Source organism: Schistocerca cancellata, chromosome 8, assembly GCF_023864275.1.
Source record: "Schistocerca cancellata isolate TAMUIC-IGC-003103 chromosome 8, iqSchCanc2.1, whole genome shotgun sequence".
NCBI lineage: Eukaryota > Metazoa > Arthropoda > Insecta > Orthoptera > Acrididae > Schistocerca > Schistocerca cancellata.
Window position 1 is genome coordinate 583,892,865 of NC_064633.1, and position 19,798 is coordinate 583,912,662.

A 19,798-nucleotide genomic window follows, 5' to 3' on the forward strand; every position below is an offset into this window, starting at 1 on the left:
CAAATAATAGCCAACATTTCTTGTATCTATGGTTCGACTTTATTCAACAGTCTTGATGCATATCCCATCAGGTATTCCTTGCCTCCTACACCCTGACCGAGAAAACATCCAATCACCCCATTTCTCAAGTCACAGAGGATTGTACATTGCATCCAGCATTCTTAGCCATGGCAACAGTAACTTCATCAACAATTTGTGGTGCAACTGGCCATTGGCCTCTCCCAGAAGCAATTCCCAAATCACCAGTTAATTCAAACTTCTGAATCATGTTCCTCAACACTTGTGTAGAAATAGGACCTCTCCTATTCCTCTGATGCATCGATAATCACAAAAAGCAGCAGCACCATCGCTGTTGTTCTGATAAAACAGCTTTACGAGTCAAGTGCTGCTCACCTTGTCCAGACCCATGATGAGTGACTGCAACTATAATGCACGCTGATATTTGTGTTTCACCCCAAAGTTGGCGTACCGGTACCGGCGCTTAGTGCCAAATCTCTACTAACAACATAAATCCTGCAGTGCACAGTCTGAACATCATTTGTTTCAAGTTGAGTGCCCAGACAATAAAAAGTTTTCGGTCTACACTGCCTCAAGTAGCAAAAGATTAATTATAAACTTCCTAAACAATTACATCATCGAGGTAAAGCATACACTGTCTTGATTTTAATCCCATAAGCACGCTACCCAGTAGCCTCCGAAAGGTAACTGTTGTATATTTAAGGCCAAATGGCAATTGACGATATTGACAGTGATCCCAAGCGCCAGTAAATGTGATCTTTGGCTTGTCTTCTGAAAATGCTTCCAACTGATGATAACCACTTCTTAAATCCATTGTAGAAAAGCATTTACACTGAGCCAAGTTGTCAGAGTCTCTGTTATATTTGGTATACAATATACATTAGTAACAGTTCGTGCATTTAGATATCCGTAGTTGCAGCAAAACCTATACTTTCTTGACCATCCAATGACGTTTTGGGAACAATTACAAATGGCAGCACCTCATGGCCTATCACTGTACTCAGTAAAGCTATCAACCAACAACTGTTCATTAAATTCTCCCATTGTAGGCTGCATGTGCCTCAAGATTCTGTGCACGGGGGCACTATTACCTGTTGGTATCTTATGCTGAGTTACTGGTGTTGCCGATCCAATGAAGAAATCGTATTAATAAAGCTACCACAACTGACTTATTTCCATTTTTGAAATGCTTCATCTTCTCACATTATGCATGTGAATTGACAGTATACTCGTGTCAGACGTCTTCACTCAACCTATCCACGTCGTCAACGTCCAGGATGTCTAAGTTTGCAATTGATAAACCTTTTGACAGGTTCACCTAGTCAGAGTCTGAATTAGCCGCACTTAACAGAACCATACAATCACCACCTATTTCCTTCATGTGCATTGCAAAAATATTCATCTCTTCATTGCATTCAAACAGCTCTACAACATACTTTTCATTCAGCGAGTACTACTCACACTTACCCAGACTATCTTTCCTGTAACTCCTGGCACTGTCTCCTTTGGATTGAGCTGTAGTGCAAGTGTCTGCATTTTATTTGGTACTATCTTCATGATAGGTGAGACTTGCAACAATGTAACACTTGCAGTGGTCATTCCCAGCTGGAATAATGTTCCACTGAGTTCGATTGTATGCTGCGGAAGATCAATTTCTGTGTGATGCGTATCCAGAAAATCTAGTCCCAGGGTTGCACAACACCTCTCACCAATATGTGGCAATACCTTCATATATTCCTGGAAGTTCCTTGCTCAGCAACATTGACTCCAATGATGACATATCACTGTCCTACTCCATATAATCTGTACCTTAGCAGCTTTAGTCTAATCACACCTAGGAGGTCTAGACTAGCTACCAGCACTTGACCTGTGTCTCCGCCAAAAACCTATGTTCCATTCCGTTTATTATGCCCAGCAAGCAACACTCCATCCCTGCAGGCACTTTTGCAGTACTGCTTTTTATCAGGGATGCTGACCGGAAAATGAGGAATTCCCCTTGACGTTTAAGAAGTGCCTCTCATGATGTCTAGTCTGCCTCTTATCCTGGGTTGCAATAACAGCAATATAAGGAAACGGATAGACTGCAGCTCAGTCAGAGTTGCCAGTCGCATGTGGGTGAGCTGTGTCTGCTTGTGTGAATGAATGTGTGTGCATTTTCTTTTCCGAAGAAGGCTTGGCCAAAAGCTAAATGTGTAAAAGCCTATTTGTTGTTCTGGTCTGCAACTCAATCTTTACGGTGAGTTGGAATCTATCCTTTTCCTCATACTGCAGCCTCTTATTCTGGCAGTCTTGAACCCAGTGTCCCACAACCCTGCATTTATAACACTTAGGTTCACAGCAATGGCCCATACAACCACCCATACAACCTTTTACCTCTGAGGCAATCACACTATGCTTATCTTGCCCTTGGATCACAATGTGTCCCTCCTCCAGTTGTGTAGCAAATGTAAAAGAACTGATTAAATTCTTTGGTTTTTCATTCTTACTCTCTTTGACATGTCTCCTGGAAGTTCTCTTAAAAACATATCTAGAGCCCTGGTCTATGCTTCTTGTAAAATAATTCTATCCACTGCCATGTTTCGTGTAAGCTCTCAGATGTGAGCATTGATTTTCTTAATTCTGCCTACAATTGCCTCTTCTGACTTGCTTTGTTTCTGAAACAAACCATTAAGCTATCCTCTGAAAAAGCTTGTGCTATTTGGCTTTTGGTAATGTTGAAAGAGCCTCATCTTAACTGCTCAAATGTCTGCACTTTATTTAGTCCTTCATGGTACATGACCTATATTTTCGCATCACCAACCAAATGTTACTTATCCTTGTCCAAGTATGTCTCCTCTGATATATACACAATCTAGCTGCAGCTTCCAGGTCATCAATAAACATTGACACATCCTCAGTTGACATACCCAACAAAGGAGCCACTTGATTAGCTGCTACAAGAGCCACAGAAGGGATACTTGCACTAACCAAAGCTTTTGCTTTCACTCCTTCCACTTCTATAAGCCCATTCGCAGTCTTTAAAATGTCTACCTCTTCTTGCAGTGCTTCATTTTTTGCCTTTACCTGAGCAAACAGCCTCATCAAAATTTTAACCGATTCCTACATCATCGTCCCATGTGTTTACAGCATCTGTGCAACCTCTAACACACAATATAAATGAAAACATCAACTATAGCACACAGACATAAATACAAGAACAAACTACACTAATCCTAACAATGGACTGTAACTTCATGTGATTCAGAGCACTGATGTGCTTTACGGCCAACCTTCTGCAAATGCTAAATATAGCCGACACTGGTTTCTCACACAATGCAACTCGTGCATGGCTAAATTACAGTATGGGCACCTAACCAATCACAAATACCACTCCCTAAAATTACGCCTGAATTGAGAGAGATCTGCAGGTTCTTGCCACTTCACAAGAGTCACTCTCAGGCTGTGATGGATGTCCTGCTTACTGCTCATGGTCGAAATATAGAAAATAAAAACACAAAAACAAGAGAGTCACTCATCAATCTAGAGTGCACAATTGCAAGCTACAGTCGAAGTTGTGATGCTGCAACTAGCTACACTCCTGACGCCAGATATAACGATCAGGTTAGTCCGATGTAACGTTGGATAATGGTTGAGGGCGCGTGAGGTAGGTCATGATGCCTTGGACCACCTACTCAGGATGTGAGTGAATGGCCACTTGATGAGTGGGTGCCTGTGTGACACCTGGTAGCCATTAGTAAAATATAATTAAAGAATCAAACATTGTAGCAGGAGATGGGCAGTTGAGACTGCGAAACCCCACAATGACAGCAGAGCAGTTGCTGAATTCCCAGATGGGAACCAGAGACCTTCACAGTGGAAGGGAGCAGCAGTCATATAGAGCCTCAATAGGCTCACCAGTCGAACACATGTGAATCATTCTCTTCAGACTTGGCACAGATGTGGAACTGCGGCTGACAATGTCGAAGTCATCGGGTTGTCACTTGCTGCTCCATAGAAGCTTGTAGACAGACGTGCTGGACTGTTGTTCAAATCGCTCGCAAATATTTTGTAAAGTTTTGGACTTCAGATACTTATTTTGAAGGTTATTGATGTTAATATTTGCTGTAAAAGTAATTTATTAGTGGATTTTCATTCTTATCAGTCTTTCTTTTTGTGTTATTGATTTGAGTGGTCTGTTGTTTATGAGTAAGCTTATATCATTCATCAAAGTCTCAGCAATCTGATTAAATTTTGCAGTTGCAGCTGTAGCAGTTTAAAGTTAAGTATTTGCAAAGTTGTTTCTGCACTGTATTCAAATATTAAATTTAGTAGTTTTCAATCGTTCATCCAAATATTAGCAGTGCGTTTACATTTTGCAGCATGCAGTTGCAACTATAGCAGTTTTTAAGCTAAGTAGTGACAAAGTTCTTTGTGCACTGTTATTCGGTTATTAAATTTAGTAGTTTTCAATGGTGTCCTGTGCTGTTACTGGTGAAATAACAGGTTAATAAACTTTCCCTCACTGTGTTTTAGAAAGTTGTTTGTGCATTGTATCCATTTATTAAATTTAGTACGGTAGTTTTCAGCTGGCGTTTCTTACTGTTTTTAGAGAAATATTTCAGTAAAAACCTTCATTCACTGTGTTAAATTTTGTTGAGTGTTCCTATGGACACTTGAATTTTTGGTTTTAGATAAGAAATTGTATGAATCTCTTGTCATATTAGTATTAGTTGTGTTTAGTAGAGAGTGAAAACTGAGATCACTATTGTTAGCTCTTTAAATCATTCTACTGTAGTAACTGAACTTGGGTAATGTAGATGTTTAGTTTTTTTCAGTAATTGTTAACATTTTACCATGAGTGAGAAGTGTGGGGTTTGTCATAGGTTTGTGAGTAGTGGGTTATAGTGTGAGATTTGTTCGAAGTATTTTCATTGTAGGGAATGTGGTGGGGAAGTCAGTGGAAAAACACAATTTGTAGCAGAAATAAGTTGATAGAGGAACAGGAGTGTAAGATCTGTGCCCTTCAGGTGCAGTTACAAAATGCAGAGGAGGAACTAGACAGCATGAGGAGTGAGGATGCTGGGGAATGGGAACTGGCAGTTGGTAAAAAGGCAGCTAGGAGGAGGCGGTATTCAGACAGTCATAATTTGCATATCACCAACAGATCTGACCAACTGTCTGAGTTTAGTTGAGAGAAGCCTCTTGTAGCTGTAAGTGTAGGAAACATGTAGCATACCTCAGCAGTTAGGGAGCCTAAGTCAGTTGCAAATTGTAATAGAAAGAAGAGTGTTCTGCTGCTAGGTGTTTAGCATGGCAGAGGTGTAGGCCGGTAGTCGCAGGAAGTGTTGGGGAGTGAGTATCAGATCACCAGTATTGTGAAGCCCAGTGCAGGGTTGGCTCATGTGACTGTTAAAATAGAGTAGTTTAGGAATTTTACGAAACGGGGTCAGGCAGTGACTGTTGGTGGAGCTATAGGGACAGGGCGTATGATGTAGGTTGTGACTAGCTACTGAAACTGGTGGCACAAATGTGCACTTTGTGCAACAGTTTCAGTGTCATGGTAGAGTAGTTTAGGAATTTTACGAAACGGGGTCAGGCAGTGACTGTTGGTGGAGCTATAGGGACAGGGCGTATGATGTAGGTTGTGACTAGCTACTGAAACTGGTGGCACAAATGTGCACTTTGTGCAACAGTTTCAGTGTCATGGTTGGCCTCATCTCAGTGCTGCTGTTAGACATGTTAACATGGGGCTTGAGAAGGCACTGATGGTGGAGGGCATGGCTCACATTGCAGTGGTGCCAGTTGAGTCTATCAATAGATCAGGTTTAACTTGGCATGACCTGCACCTCAATAAGGTGTGGGAATGGGAGGTTGGCAAAGCTCATAGGTGACAGTGTAGTGGCCAGTGGTGGGATCACTAATGGGAAAATTCCTGTAGTAGTTGGCGTTTGAACTGCACCTTTTTTAAATTGAAGTCAGCTGTTATGTAACCCTGCTTAAAGGAAGTAAGTCTAACAAAGGTACCGCCTTCAAAGGAGGTCAGATATCCAAGTAGTGAAGGAATTAGCATATTCCATCAACGTATAAGCGGTATTAGAGAGAAAGTTAGTGAACCACTTATAGATGTTGACTGTGACATTATGGCGTATCGGAGCATCATTTACATAACTTGACAGTTCAAAGGCTTCCTTTACCAGGATACAGATTTAAAGTAGTTCTTTGCAGAATGGGAGAGTGGCCATGTACATAAAAAATATTCCATTTGAGTCCATGGACGTATCAAAGCACTGCACTGAACAGGTATTTGAATGTTGTTCAGAGGCAGTTGAATTTAGTGAAACTAAACTTCTAAATGTGGTTATTTGTAGGGCCCCTAATTCTGACTTCAGAGCATTTCTGCTCCAGCTAGAGAGGGTTCTTGGTTCACTTTGTAGGAAGTACCAAAAATTTGTTGTACATGATGACTTTACTATTAATTTCTTATGTGATCATGAAGAAAAAGTATGTTGGAAGATCTCCTAAACTCATATGATGTGATGCAGACTGTACTTTTTCCAATCAGGGTGCAGGGGAACAGTAGCACAGCCACAAGATTTTTATTCATTCTTTATTACTAGATGGGGATTCTGTTAGTAAAAGGGTGAATGGCCTTCCAGACCATCATGCACAATTTAACACTAAAAGGTTTTTGTTATCAAACAAATATAATATATAATTATAACTAAAAAGAAAGATGATGAGACTTACCAAACAAAAGCGCTGGCAGGTCAATAGACACACAAACAAACACAAACATACACACAAAATTCAAGCTTTCGCAACAAACGGCTGCTTCGTTAGGAAAGAGGGAAGGAGAGGGAAAGACGAAAGGATGTGGGTTTTAAGCGAGAGGGTGAGGACACGTGGAATATTCATATATAATTATAAACTACGTAGAAAAGCTAATCCAATGGCAATAGTGTGTTTTTTAAATCTCATTAAGGAACAAGACTGGCATGATGTCTACAGCGCCGGTAACATAGATGACAAGTATAATGCTTTTGTCGCATTTCTCATGCTCTTTTGAAAGCTGCTTTCCATTAGAACATTCTAAACTGGGTACTAGCAGTAAAAGGCAACTTGGGTGGCTGAATAGGGGGATAAGGATATCATACAGAACAAAGTGGGAATTATATCAAAGTTTTAGAAGTAGTCACAGTCGAGGTACAGTACCCCAGTACTGTAAGATGCTTAAAAATGTTATTAGGGAACCAAAGAGTATGTGGTATGCAAATAGAATTGCTAATTCAGAGGATAAACTTAAAACCACATGGTCAGTCACGATGGAAGTGTCTGGTCAGCAAGCACAAGTTCGACAATATAAAGTCAATATGTAGTAAAATTGTTTCTGCTATTGATAAAACTCTCTTTGAAAATGCCTTTCCGAGACTGGTATCTGAAATACTCCTCTGTGATACTGACAAGGGGGAGATTGTATCAGTAATTAAATCACTGAAGACTACAGACTCTCATGGACATGACGGAGTAGCTAGCAGAATATTAAAGTACTGTGCTGCATATGTTAGCCCTGTAATTAGCCATATTTTTAATTTGTCCTTTAGGAATGGTCAGTTACCTGAATGATTAAGGTACTCCGTAATAAAGCCGCTTCATAAAAAGGGAGAAAAGGATAATCTAGACAATTTTAGACCTGCTTCTATGCCACCAGTGTTTGCTTAAGTTATTGAAAGGGCTGTGAATGTAAGGATAATTTCACTTCATATAATTTGCTATCAAATGTACAGTTTGATTTTAAAAGTGGTTTAACAACTAAAAATGCTATAGTCTCTCTTTTACTACAAGGTACTGGATGGATTAAACAAAAGGTTTCAAATGTTACACATCTTTTTTTATTTAACTAAGGCATTTGATTGTGTTGATCACAAAATATTGGTCCAGTAGCTGGACCATTAAGGAATACAGGCAGTAGCTCACAATTGGTTCACCTCTTTACTTTAATAACAAACAGCGAAATGTCACTGTCCACATGCTGAGAATGGCTATGATGTGGGGTCCATGTGGGGCTTGGTTAAATAGCGGGTTCCCCATGGATCAGTGCTGGGGCCACTCCTGTTCCTTATTTATATAAATGATACACCCTCTAGTATTATAAGCGATTCTCATATATTTCTGTTTGCTGATGACACTAGCTTGGTAGTAACAGATGTTGGATGCAATGTTGACACAGATTCAAATAGTGCAGGTCAAGACATACATTCACGGCTGTAGAAAATAAACTAAGGCTAAATCACAGTAAGACTCAGCTTTTACAGTTTCTAACACACAATGCAACAAAAAGTGATTTTTTAATTTTACGGCATATGCATACGATTAGTGAAACTGAACAGTTCAGATTTCTAGGTGTATAGATAGACAGTAAATTGTCATAGAAAGCCCATGTTCAGGATCTTGTTCAAAGACTTAATGCTGCCATTTTTACTATTAGAATGGCATATGAAATAAGTGATAGTTCAATATGAAAAGTAGTTTACTTACGCTTATCTTCATTCGCTTATGACATATGCAATTATATTTTGGGGTAACTCTTTCCATTCTCAAAGGATATTTTTGGCTCAGAAACAGGCAGACGGGGCAATAAGTGGTGTAAGTTGGCAAACCTCTTGTCATTCATTAGTCTGTGTATTATTCTTTACTGTCATTTCTTACTAACAATATCAGCTTATTCCTAAGAATGAGCAGCTTTCACTCAGTTAATACAAGGCATAAATCCAATCTGCATTTGGATCACCCTTCTTGACTCTTGTGCAGAAAGGTGTGTAGTACATTGTTGCATATATTTTCAATAAGCTATCCCAAGAATTAAAAAATCTTAGCAGTAATCCACGCACTTTAATACCTAAGTTCCTCATGGGTCACTCCTATTCTGTCGAAGAGTTCACTGAAAAACTGAACTGATTCCTGCGTTATATTGTTGACTGCATTTACATAAACTTAGTGTTTGTCATGCTACAGTGAGGCAGCACTGAGATTGTTTGGGCTGCTTTTCCCGTCTAGTCAGCTTTCCTGAATGTCCTAATTTTTCAAATCACACTGGTGTATTTTGCAGCACCAGTGTAGCGAATAGCTACTCTTGCATTTGACTTAAGCATTCTTACTTAATAATGCATGGTCACCATAACAGTGGAACCTCTCTCCCTATTATGTCGTTTTGCTGCATTGGCATCTTGGGCCACCCAACTCTTGCAGTGTACAGCAATAGGCTCTGTAGTGCAGCTGCAATACTAGCATATTCTCCATGTTGAAACTCAACCCGACTGTTACGGCTACACCCACTTTCTTCTGCTTTTTGCATTGGCTGGGAAGGTGTGTGAAATTTTATTCAGGGGCACCAATGTATTATATTGCTATGCTACACAACTATCAGTTGAAAAATTACTGTGATGTGGTTGCTGTTGTCACAGAAATAGTTCAGCACAGTACTGTTGTGCCGCTACTGTCTTGTATTCTTCATCAGTAAATCTATCCATATTGTTGTAAAAAAAAAAAAAAAACTGTACAATAGTGAAAACTTGAGGGCAAAGAGTGAAATTGGCATTAGTGTTGTCAACACCAAGTTCTGTAATTTAATGGAACAAGTATGTTTCCAAACAAAATACAGAGCACATGCTATCGACATTAGCACTGTTGAGCTGGTATTTTCAGTGCAATACAGATACAAAAATAAACGGCAGTAAGAAATCAAACAAAATGCAAATATTTTGTAATAAGTCACCAGACACTATATGAGGGGGGACCCAAAAATAACCAGAATTTCTTTCTAGAAAGCATACACTTTATTGTTTTCAAATACAACCTTAATCTCCTTCGGAGTACTCTCCATTAGCATTAATACACTTGTCCAAACGTTCATTCCAGTGTTCGAAGCACCTTTTAAATTTGTTCCCATTGATACCTGCTAGCACTTTCATGACATTGCGTTTTACGTCTTCCACATCCGCAAAATGCTTCCCTCTCAAGTCTCTTTTCATCTTTGGGAACAGGAAGAAGTCCGAGGTTGCTAAATCCTGCGAATGGCGCACGTGGGTCAAGGTATTCATCTTCATTGAGGCAAAAAACTGACGAATGGTGAGAGCCGTGTGCGCGGCAGCGTTGTCGTGATGCAGGAACCACATGCCAGAATCCCACAAAGCCGGATGTTTTCGCGACAAGCTTCTGCGAAGCCTTTTCATAACCTCCAAATAGAATTGTTGGTTTACTGTCTGGTTTTCAGGGACAAATTCAGAGTGTATGATCCCTTCGATGTCAAAAAAACAGATCAACATTGTTTTCACATTTGATTTCACTTGTCAAGCTTTTTTTGGTCGAGGTGAGCCAGGTGACTTCCATTGTGATGACTGTTGTTTACTTTCTGGATCGTACCCATAGCACCATGACTCTTAATGATTTTGTTGGAGAAATGTGGGTCATCTTTGAATGCGTCCATTTCGAGACAGGCTTGAACGCGATGGTCCCTTTGATCTCCGGTAAGAAGTTTCGGCACGAATTTTGCTGCCACTCTTCGCAGCCCCAAATCGATGGTCAAGATGCACTGAATTGAGCTCCAGACAACCCGGACAAGTTCTTGAGTTGGTCGATTGTCCTGCGTCAATCTTCACTGATGAGATCAAGGATTTTGTTGATGTTGTCTTCACTTTGAGCAGTTGAAGGTTGGCTGGAATGGGTCTGATCTTCAATCACCATTTCTCCCTTTTTAAACCGAGAAAACCATTCGTACACTTGCGTTATACTAAGGGCATGGTCTTTGTAGGCTGTCTGAATCATTGCAACAGCTTCTGCTGCGTTCTTGCCAAGCAAGAAAAAAAACTTCAGTGCCGCACGTTGTTCGTAAGAACTAGCCATTTCCTTGTGTCACGTCTGCATTGTATGCACACTGAACGAACTGCCAAAGAAACCACACTTCTCACTGTTGGGTGACGCTGCGCTACAGAATCTCTCAGCAGAGCTCCTACTACAACCCTCTGGCGGCGCAACCTGCTACTACAAGTACATGATGTGCAGCATTACGATTCCGGTTACTTTTGGGTCCCACCCTCATACGTCCCTTGTACCAAAATACTCAAAATATCCCTGAACAACATACGAAATTTTATCGATGCAGCTCTTGCTCACCCAGTATAGTGTGCTTCATTGGTGTCTGTAGCAAAACCTATTCTATATTTGCTACAAATTATTGCACCACATTAGTATGACAGATGGTACCTAACTATGACAATCATTGTATTACATTAAAGATTCTCTTTGACATAAGACAAAAACATCAATAAAATTACAAATCTACACTCAAATGTATGAACACAAAAGAAAATTCACCCGAGGAAAGTGTGAAATCACAAGGATACAGCTCTGACACCTCACGTCTCAGGCTGCCCCTCCTTTCTGACCCTTCCCTCTTTCCTCCCTTGATAAGGAACCACCAGTCCTGAGGTGCAGTTCTTTATATTTTCAAAGAATCTGTCACCCATCTCTTTGTAATTTTACAATATATGTTTACATAATGTCCCACCACTCTTCAGTTTAATTACAAACCATAGCATTACTGCCCTCCAGTTCTGTGCCTGTTTAAAAAAAAATAGCTCAAAGGCTTTGTAGGGGAAAGATTTTACCCACGATATCTCATACTGGTTGCAAACTGTTTGTTGTTATATGCAGTTCATTGGTGCAGTTGAAGTGAAGACTGTTAAAAATTAATGTTCCTTGACTTACAATGAGAATATATTTCTAATCCTTGAAACATGTACTTGATATAAAGTTTTTAGCAATGGCTGAGAGCTCAGGACACCATGTTTTAAATAGTATGGTATTTGCTTCAGCTCATGTTAACATGTGTGATGCTGTTGTAGGTTGTCGTACCAATTCTGTGGAATGGTGTAGGTATCTGATGACACGGAACTACTCACACTAAAGCATGTCTTGTCACACCATTTTAAATAACTTAACATTGACAAACATTCTTACTGTAACCTGGGTCTGTTGGTGACTAAGGTTTTAATTGCTGTTTTTGTATGCTAAATTTTTGCATACGTTAATTTACTTATTACAAAAATGTCTTACTGGGGGGAAGCATGTATGGTCTTCCCTATGGTAATCTCTGATATTCATACAGCACTCTGTATTTTTTGTGCACTATCAGAGGGTTTGATTATGAGAGCAGGGGTTCCCTAATCCTATTTGTGCCTAGTGCAACACAATATCGCCATGTACTATTATTTGACATTTATTGTATCATCAAGTCATGGCAGATTAAGAGTAATGTTTGACTAAATTTCAGGACAGTGAAGTAAGGATTTTTAGAAGATGATATATGCTGATGAAAAATTCAGGTTCCTAGCCGAGCAGCTCTAATAAGACACGACATCCTCAATGTGTGAATATAATAGAAGGAAACATTCCATGTGGGAAAAAATATATCTAAAAACAAAGATGATTTGACTTACCAAACAAAAGCGCTGGAACGTTGACAGACACACAAACAAACACAAACATACACACAAAATTCTAGTTTTCGCAACCAACGGTTGCCTCGTGTCTGCTTAGGTAAGTCTTTCCGCTCCCGGGATTGGAATGACTCCTTACCCTCTCTCTTAAAACCAAAATCCTTTCGTCTTTCCCTCTCCTTCCCTCTTTCCTGACAAGGCAACCGTTGGTTGCGAAAGCTAGAATTTTGTGTGTATGTTTGTATTTGTTTGTGTGTCTATCGACGTGCCAGCACTTTCGTTTGGTAAGTCAAATCATCTTTGTTTTTATATATATTACATCCTCAATGTGTGTCGTACATGTCATCTTCTGGCGTTGTTTCTCATCATCAGTAGTGTACACTGGGAAACTCTGCATTCACGCATACTTATTACGTGATTTTTGATGTTTTTTAATGGCTGGCAGTAAACTGAGACAGAAAGTTCTAAGTAGGTAAAAACATGTAATCTGTAGAAGACACATTCAGTAGGTTTTAGTCTTCTCAGTACATAATTTTAAATGAGTAAATTCAGTAAAAACTAGTGATACACACAGGTTGGTAAAATTTGTGTAGAGTAACTAGCTTTTGATTTGAACGATTTGAAGATGCAACTTCAAAATTTTAATATGTTTTAAAGACAAGAACTTAACAATGCAGTGCAGCTGTTGACTACTGTGACTTAAATATTTTAGTATCAATCTACATCTGAAGTGATCTCTCAAGAGCATGCAGGCATTCACATCATGTCTTTAAAAAATCATTAGGTTTACCTTTTTCAGTACTTTGATACTTTTTACTGGGCTATACTCACAAGGGAACCTCCCCATCGCACCCCCCTCAATATAGTTATAAGTTGGCACAGTGGATAGGCCTTGAAAAACTGAACACAGATCAATCGAGAAAACAGGAAGAAGTTGTGTGGAACTATGAAAAAAATTAGTAAAATGTGGCTCAAATTCAAAGATATAGTAGCAACAGCAATTGAAAGATTCATACCTCATAAATTGGTAAGAGATAGAACTGATCCCCCGTGGTACACAAAACAGGTCCGAACGCTGTTGCAGAGGCAACGGAAAAAGCATGCGAAGTTCAGAAGAACGCGAAATCCCAAAGATTGGCTAAAATTTACAGACGTGTGAAATTTGGCGCGGACTTCAATGCGAGATGCCTTTAATAGGTTCCACAACGAAACATTGTCTCGAAATTTGGTAGAAAATCTGAAGAAATTCTGGTCGTATGTAAAGTACACAAGCGGCAAGACGCAGTCAATACCTTTGGTGTGCAGTGCCGATGGTACTGTTACCGATGACTGTGCCGCTAAAGCGGAGTTATTGAACGCAGTTTTCCGAAATTCATTCACCAGGGAAGGCGAATGGAATATTCCAGAATTTGAAACACGAACAGCTGCTAGTATGAGTTTCTTAGAAGTAGATACCTTAGGGGTTGCGAAACAACTCAAATCGCTTGATATGGGCAAGTCTTCAGGTCCAGATTGTAGACCGATTAGGTTCCTTTCAGATTACGCTGATACAATAGCTCCCTACTTAGCAATCATATACAACCACTCGCTCACCGATAGATCTGTACCTACAGATTGGAAAATTGCGCAGGTCGCACCAGTGTTTAAGAAGGGTATTAGGAGTAATCCATCGAACTACAGACCTATATCATTGACGTCGGTTTGCAGTAGGGTTTTGGAGCATATACTGTATTCAAACATTATGAATCACCTCGAAGGGAACGATCTATTGATACGTAACGAGCATGGTTTCAGAAAACATCGTTCTTGTGCAACGCAGCTAGCTCTTTATTCGCACGAAGTAATGGCCGCTATCGACAGGGGATCTCAAACTGATTCCATATTTCTAGATTTCCGGAAAGCTTTTGACACTGTTCCTCACAAGCGACTTCTAATCAAGCTGCGGGCCTACGGGGTATCGTTTCAGTTGTGTGACTGGATTCATGATTTCCTGTCAGGAAGGTCGCAGTTCGTAGTAATAGACGGCAAATCATCGAGTAAAACTGAAGTGATATCAGGTGTTCCCCAGGGAAGCGTCCTGGGACTTCTGCTGTTCCTGATCTATATAAATGACCTGGGTGACAATCTGAGCAGTTCTCTTACGTTGTTCGCAGATGATGCTGTAATTTACCATCTAGTAAGGTCATCCGAAGACCAGTATCAATTGCAAAGCGATTTAGAAAAGATTGCTGTATGGTGTGGCAGGTGACAGTTGATGCTAAATAACGAAAAGTGTGAGGTGATCCACATGAGTTCCAAAAGAAATCCATTGGAATTCGATTACTCGATAAATAGTACAATTCTCAAGGCTGTCAATTCAACTAAGTACCTGGGTGTTAAAATTACGAACAACTTCAGTTGGAAAGACCACATAGATAATATTGTGGGGAAGGCGAGACAAAGGTTGCATTTCATTGGCAGGACACTTAGAAGATGCAACAAGTCCACTAAAGAGACAGCTTACACTACACTCGTTCGTCCTCTGTTAGAATATTGCTGCGCGGTGTGGGATCCTTACCAGGTGGGACTGACGGAGGACATCGAAAGGGTGCAAAAAAGGGCAGTTCGTTTTGTATTATCACGTAATAGGGGAGAGAGTGTGGCAGATATGATACGCGAGTTAGGATGGAAGTCATTAAAGCAAAGACGTTTTTCGTCACGGCGAGATCTATTTATGAAATTTCAGTCACCAACTTTCTCTTCTGAATGCGAAAATATTTTGTTGAGCCCAACCTACATACGTAGGAATGATCATCAAAATAAAATAAGAGAAATCAGAGCTCAAACAGAAAGGTTTAGGTGTTCGTTTTTCCCGCGCGCTGTTCGGGAGTGGAATGGTAGAGAGATAGTATGATTGTGGTTCGATGAACCCTCTGCCAAGCACTTAAATATGAATTGCAGAGTAGTCATGTAGATGTAGATGTAGATGTAGATGTAGATGAAAGTGAGTAGTCCATGCAAAGATATGCAACATCAAGGACAATGGGAGTCAAGGAGCGCCGTGGTCCCGTGGTTAGCGAGAGCAGCTACGGAACGAGAGGTCCTAGGTTCAAGTCTTCCCTTGAGTGAAGAGTTTAATTTTTTATTTTCAGTTTATGTGACAAACTCTTATGTTTTCATCACTTTTTTGGGAGTAATTATCACATCCACAAGAAAACCTAAATCGGGCAAGGTAGAAGAACTTTTTCACCCATTCGCTAAGTGTACAAGTTAGGTGGGCTGACAACATATTCCTGTCACGTGACGCACATGCCGTCACCAGTGTCGTATAGAATCCATCAGACGTGTTTTCCTGTGGAGGAATCTGTTGACCTATGACCTTGCGATCAAATGTTTTCGGTTCCCATTGGAGAGGCACGTCCTTTCGTCTACTAATTGCACGGTTTTGCGGTGCGGTCGCAAAACACAGACACTAAACTTATTACAGTGAACAGAGACGTCAACAAACGAACGGACAGAACATAACTTTGCGAAAATAAAGAAAGTAAAATTTTCAGTCGAGGGAAGACTTGAACCAAGGACCTCTCCTTCCGCAGCTACTCACACTAAACACAGGACCACGGCGCTCCTGAGCTCACATGCTCCTTGATGTTGCCTATGTTGCGCATGGACTACTCAGTTTGTATATTTTACTAATTTTTTTCATAGTTCCACACAACTTCTTCCTGTTTTCTCGATTGATCTGTGTTCAATTTTTCAAGGCCTATATCCACTGTGCCAACTTATAACTAAATCTGAGGGGGGTGCGATTGGGAGGTTCCCTTGTCAGGAAAAAATCCTTTTTCAGTAAAAAATCATCCATCACTGGAAAGCCCCAATTTGGAATGCAAGGATGAGTTATAATAATCAGAAAGGGTACAATCAATAGGGGCACTGCAGTCACAAGCTGTGCAGAGCTTGGTGATCTAAATGCTATTCTCATTGGTGCAAGAAATCTGCCACTGTGGAGCACCAAACAAGGAAATGTCTCTCCATCACTCTACCTTGGATGTGTTATACTTCGATGAATTTTCAGATTAATCTGTGTAGAATTTTGACATTAGAGCATTTAATACAGTATGGCATGTGGAGTATTCTGCATGGGATGAAATGAATTAAGACTATGGTAGTTGATTGATGATCTCCACTTAGGATGAGTAACTTCATCGATGGAAACTACCAGGAAACTTTCCCTTGTTACATAAAAAGTAATGTTTGAGAAATCTGGAAGGCTATTGGCACATAATAACATTTCTATTATTCCAATTTTAAAACAATCAGAGAGTGCAGAGGACTTGGTCATATTAAATGTGGAATAATTCCAGTATTTTACAGGCTTCACTTATAACTGTGTGTGCTGCCACTTTAGAATGGGAAGCAAAGGTAACGTCATAGTTGGATAGTTAGAAATCTATGATCATCATTAGGCAAGTGAAGAAATGAACCAAAAACAATTTCATAAACCAAAAGTACACTTAGTATACCACAAAATACGTAATTATTAAAGAGAGTTGTGCTAGGTTCTTACACTATTGGCCAAAAAATTACAAATGAAGATTACTTCATGATGCTTGTGTTTCCAGCAAATAAAGACAAGAATGGTGCACAATGGTATGGAAATGGTAAAACTACCTTGTAGAAAATAAAATAATTTCTTTGTGTATGAAGTAACGATTTTGCTTTGTTACACTGCCTGCAGCAGAAACGTTCAACCAATATTTTGTAGCAATCTGTTCAAGAACTTATTGGAGCTACAGTATACAATTAATTACGTTGCTAACACAAGAAATTCCATATTTGTATAGACAAACAGTAGTCATACGGTAATCTTAGCATAACAAAGATCAATAATATCGTTACTCATTTACTGACACTACAGTTCATAGACAAATAATGATCTGCTGCAGAATAATGTCTGACCAAACTACTTTGTGACCTTTCTGAGTGTTTCTGCAAAAAGTATAACTAAATTTACAAAAATAATAAATTTTTGAGAATGTAATGCAAGTTGATAGACAAAAAACCTAGTCACCAAGTGGCAGCAGAAGAACACACATTATATAAAAGGTACTAAAGTTTGCAAGCTTTCGCAGCCCGTGGCTCCTTCTTCTCTAGCAAAAGAGTTGAGGGGGAAGGAAGAGCGGTGAAGGAAAAGGACTGGCGAGCTTTACGAAAACGGTTAGAGTTCAGGAAAGTCACCCATAACCCCAGTTTACCAGACAGGATGAGAAGGAAAGACTTTCTTCTCTTTTTAAGCTATAACTGTTTTCCTAAATCTCACCAGCCCTTTTCCTTCGCCCCTCTTTCTTCCCCCTCAACCCTTCTGCCATAAGAAGGAGCCACCGGCTCTGAAAGCTTGCAAACTTTAATACTTTTTATATGTGTGTTCTCCTGCCGCCACTTGGTGAGCAGATTTTTTATCTATCCACTTACATTATTACGAAATTTGTAACTCATATATATTTCTGCCGCCCCCCCCCCCCCCCTTTTTTTTGCTGCAACTGTATAACTTGTACAGAAGAACATCTTCCAGTTTCCTTCAGCACACCAAAAGTTATTACAGTTCCCTTCCAAGAAGTAATTCTAGTGGAGGAAATCAGTATCTATTGCCACATTGATAGTTATAGCATCTCCTTAAATTAAATTTTTTGGGAAGGAGGAATACTCAGCAATTGTCAATCAGCTCTGCACCTGCAAGACTGTTAGCTGCTTACAATTCAAATTTAAGATATATTTATTATAACACATTCTAAATGGTAAAAGGAGCTGGTTAGTTAGATTTTGTGCAGATATTCATAAAGCCTCTACTTGAGGTATTTTTACTTTTCACCTCAAGACCTAGGGGATTAGAGAAGTGGTGAAGAGAACGACTTCTTTACTCAAAACATTAATCGAGAGGAAAAGAGTGCATGAATTAATAGTAGCTACTTTAACAGGATGCACAGCACACAAAAGAAATTACCATATGTAGAAATTGATTTGCAAGGTGAATGTGAAATGATTCATTCCATATCATTATCACGTATTGTGCAAAATGCTCTATTGAACATGAAACTGATGAATAAACTAGCTTTAAATTTATGAATTTGCAAAAAATATATTCAATATCAGAGTAAATACTGCTGTTCCTTCATAAAGCATAGTTATTCTGTACCTCGATCAAAATAACAAAGCGACTGACAGTCGAGCACGAGAGTGGGTGGTGGTGACGACTGACATATGTCAGGGCACACAATATGGCTGCAGCTGCAAACAGCTGGGCATTCCCACTTTGGATGCATTCACACCCTGCCCATTAACATGCAGTTTTGGATTTGCTTGGTATAGTGGTAATAATTTGATCACTTTTCTGCATACTTTAGCAATTAGTTTAGGACATTCTGTCAAGTAAAATAAATATGCCACACACAGAAACAATGCAAAGAATAAAAATGTATAACTGTTACATTACCAGCTGCAAGTGTTGCCTGTAACTGGCACCTGCAGCAGCACAGTGGTATTGCAACAGCAGACACAACAGGAGGCCTGACCAGGCTGATTTTCTGAATGGCTCTTGCCCTGGCAGCTACCCTCTAAACAGCTAGCTGTCAATCTCTTTGTCATTCTGACCCAGATATACTAAGATACAAAATCTGGTAGACCTCCTTTAATTTGTAAATTACAGCAACTAGCATTCTTGAAATATACAGTCATTACTGAAGTTCATCTGTAAGCACATAAAACGGAAACTATCATTTTTCCAATATCCGCCCGGCGACTACACACATCGGCTGTTCTCTTTCTACGTATTACTGAGGGCATGGTTTAGTATGCATTGAAGATGAATCTGTTTTATTTAAAAGGGAGAGGATAGTGGGTACACATGAGTGGCATTAAATAATTGAAACAACATAATTTGATGTGCTGTGCATTTTCTTCTTCTGGATTTGAGATCAATGGAAATGAAAACAATATACTGTTGTGTGTTGTAATGAAATTATCTGCAATTATGTCTGTATTATGGTAAGCCAGTAATAAATAATGTCTTATCTTACAACACAAATAATAATTTAAAGACATAAGCAGTCTTATGTTCTCAATGGGCATACTTTTCAAAAATGTTTCACACAATATGTGAGAATAAATGTTTTTTCATTTTCCAAAACGCTATCACTGCCACTGCTGTGGCAGGCACCAAAAGCCCCATGACTTTCCAGGAGAAATATTTCGCCCTCCGACTGTCGGACTGCTTTCTCATCTGGTAAAAAGAAATTGTACAGTGTATGAAAATCGAACCTGTCAAAACCATA

At 39.6% G+C, this 19,798-nt stretch overlaps 1 protein-coding gene across 1 annotated transcript in view; it reads right to left on the bottom strand.

Annotated features, from left to right (window-relative positions):
* Positions 1 to 19,400: 19,400 nt before the first annotated feature.
* The window catches only part of LOC126094873 (uncharacterized), a 31,764-nt gene continuing 31,366 nt past the window's right edge, over positions 19,401 to 19,798 (bottom strand). Inside the window, exon 5 of the mRNA XM_049909504.1 lies at positions 19,401 to 19,746. Coding sequence (XP_049765461.1) covers positions 19,612 to 19,746 — 135 coding nt within the window. The 3' untranslated portion in view covers positions 19,401 to 19,611. The remainder of the gene's footprint in view (positions 19,747 to 19,798) is intronic.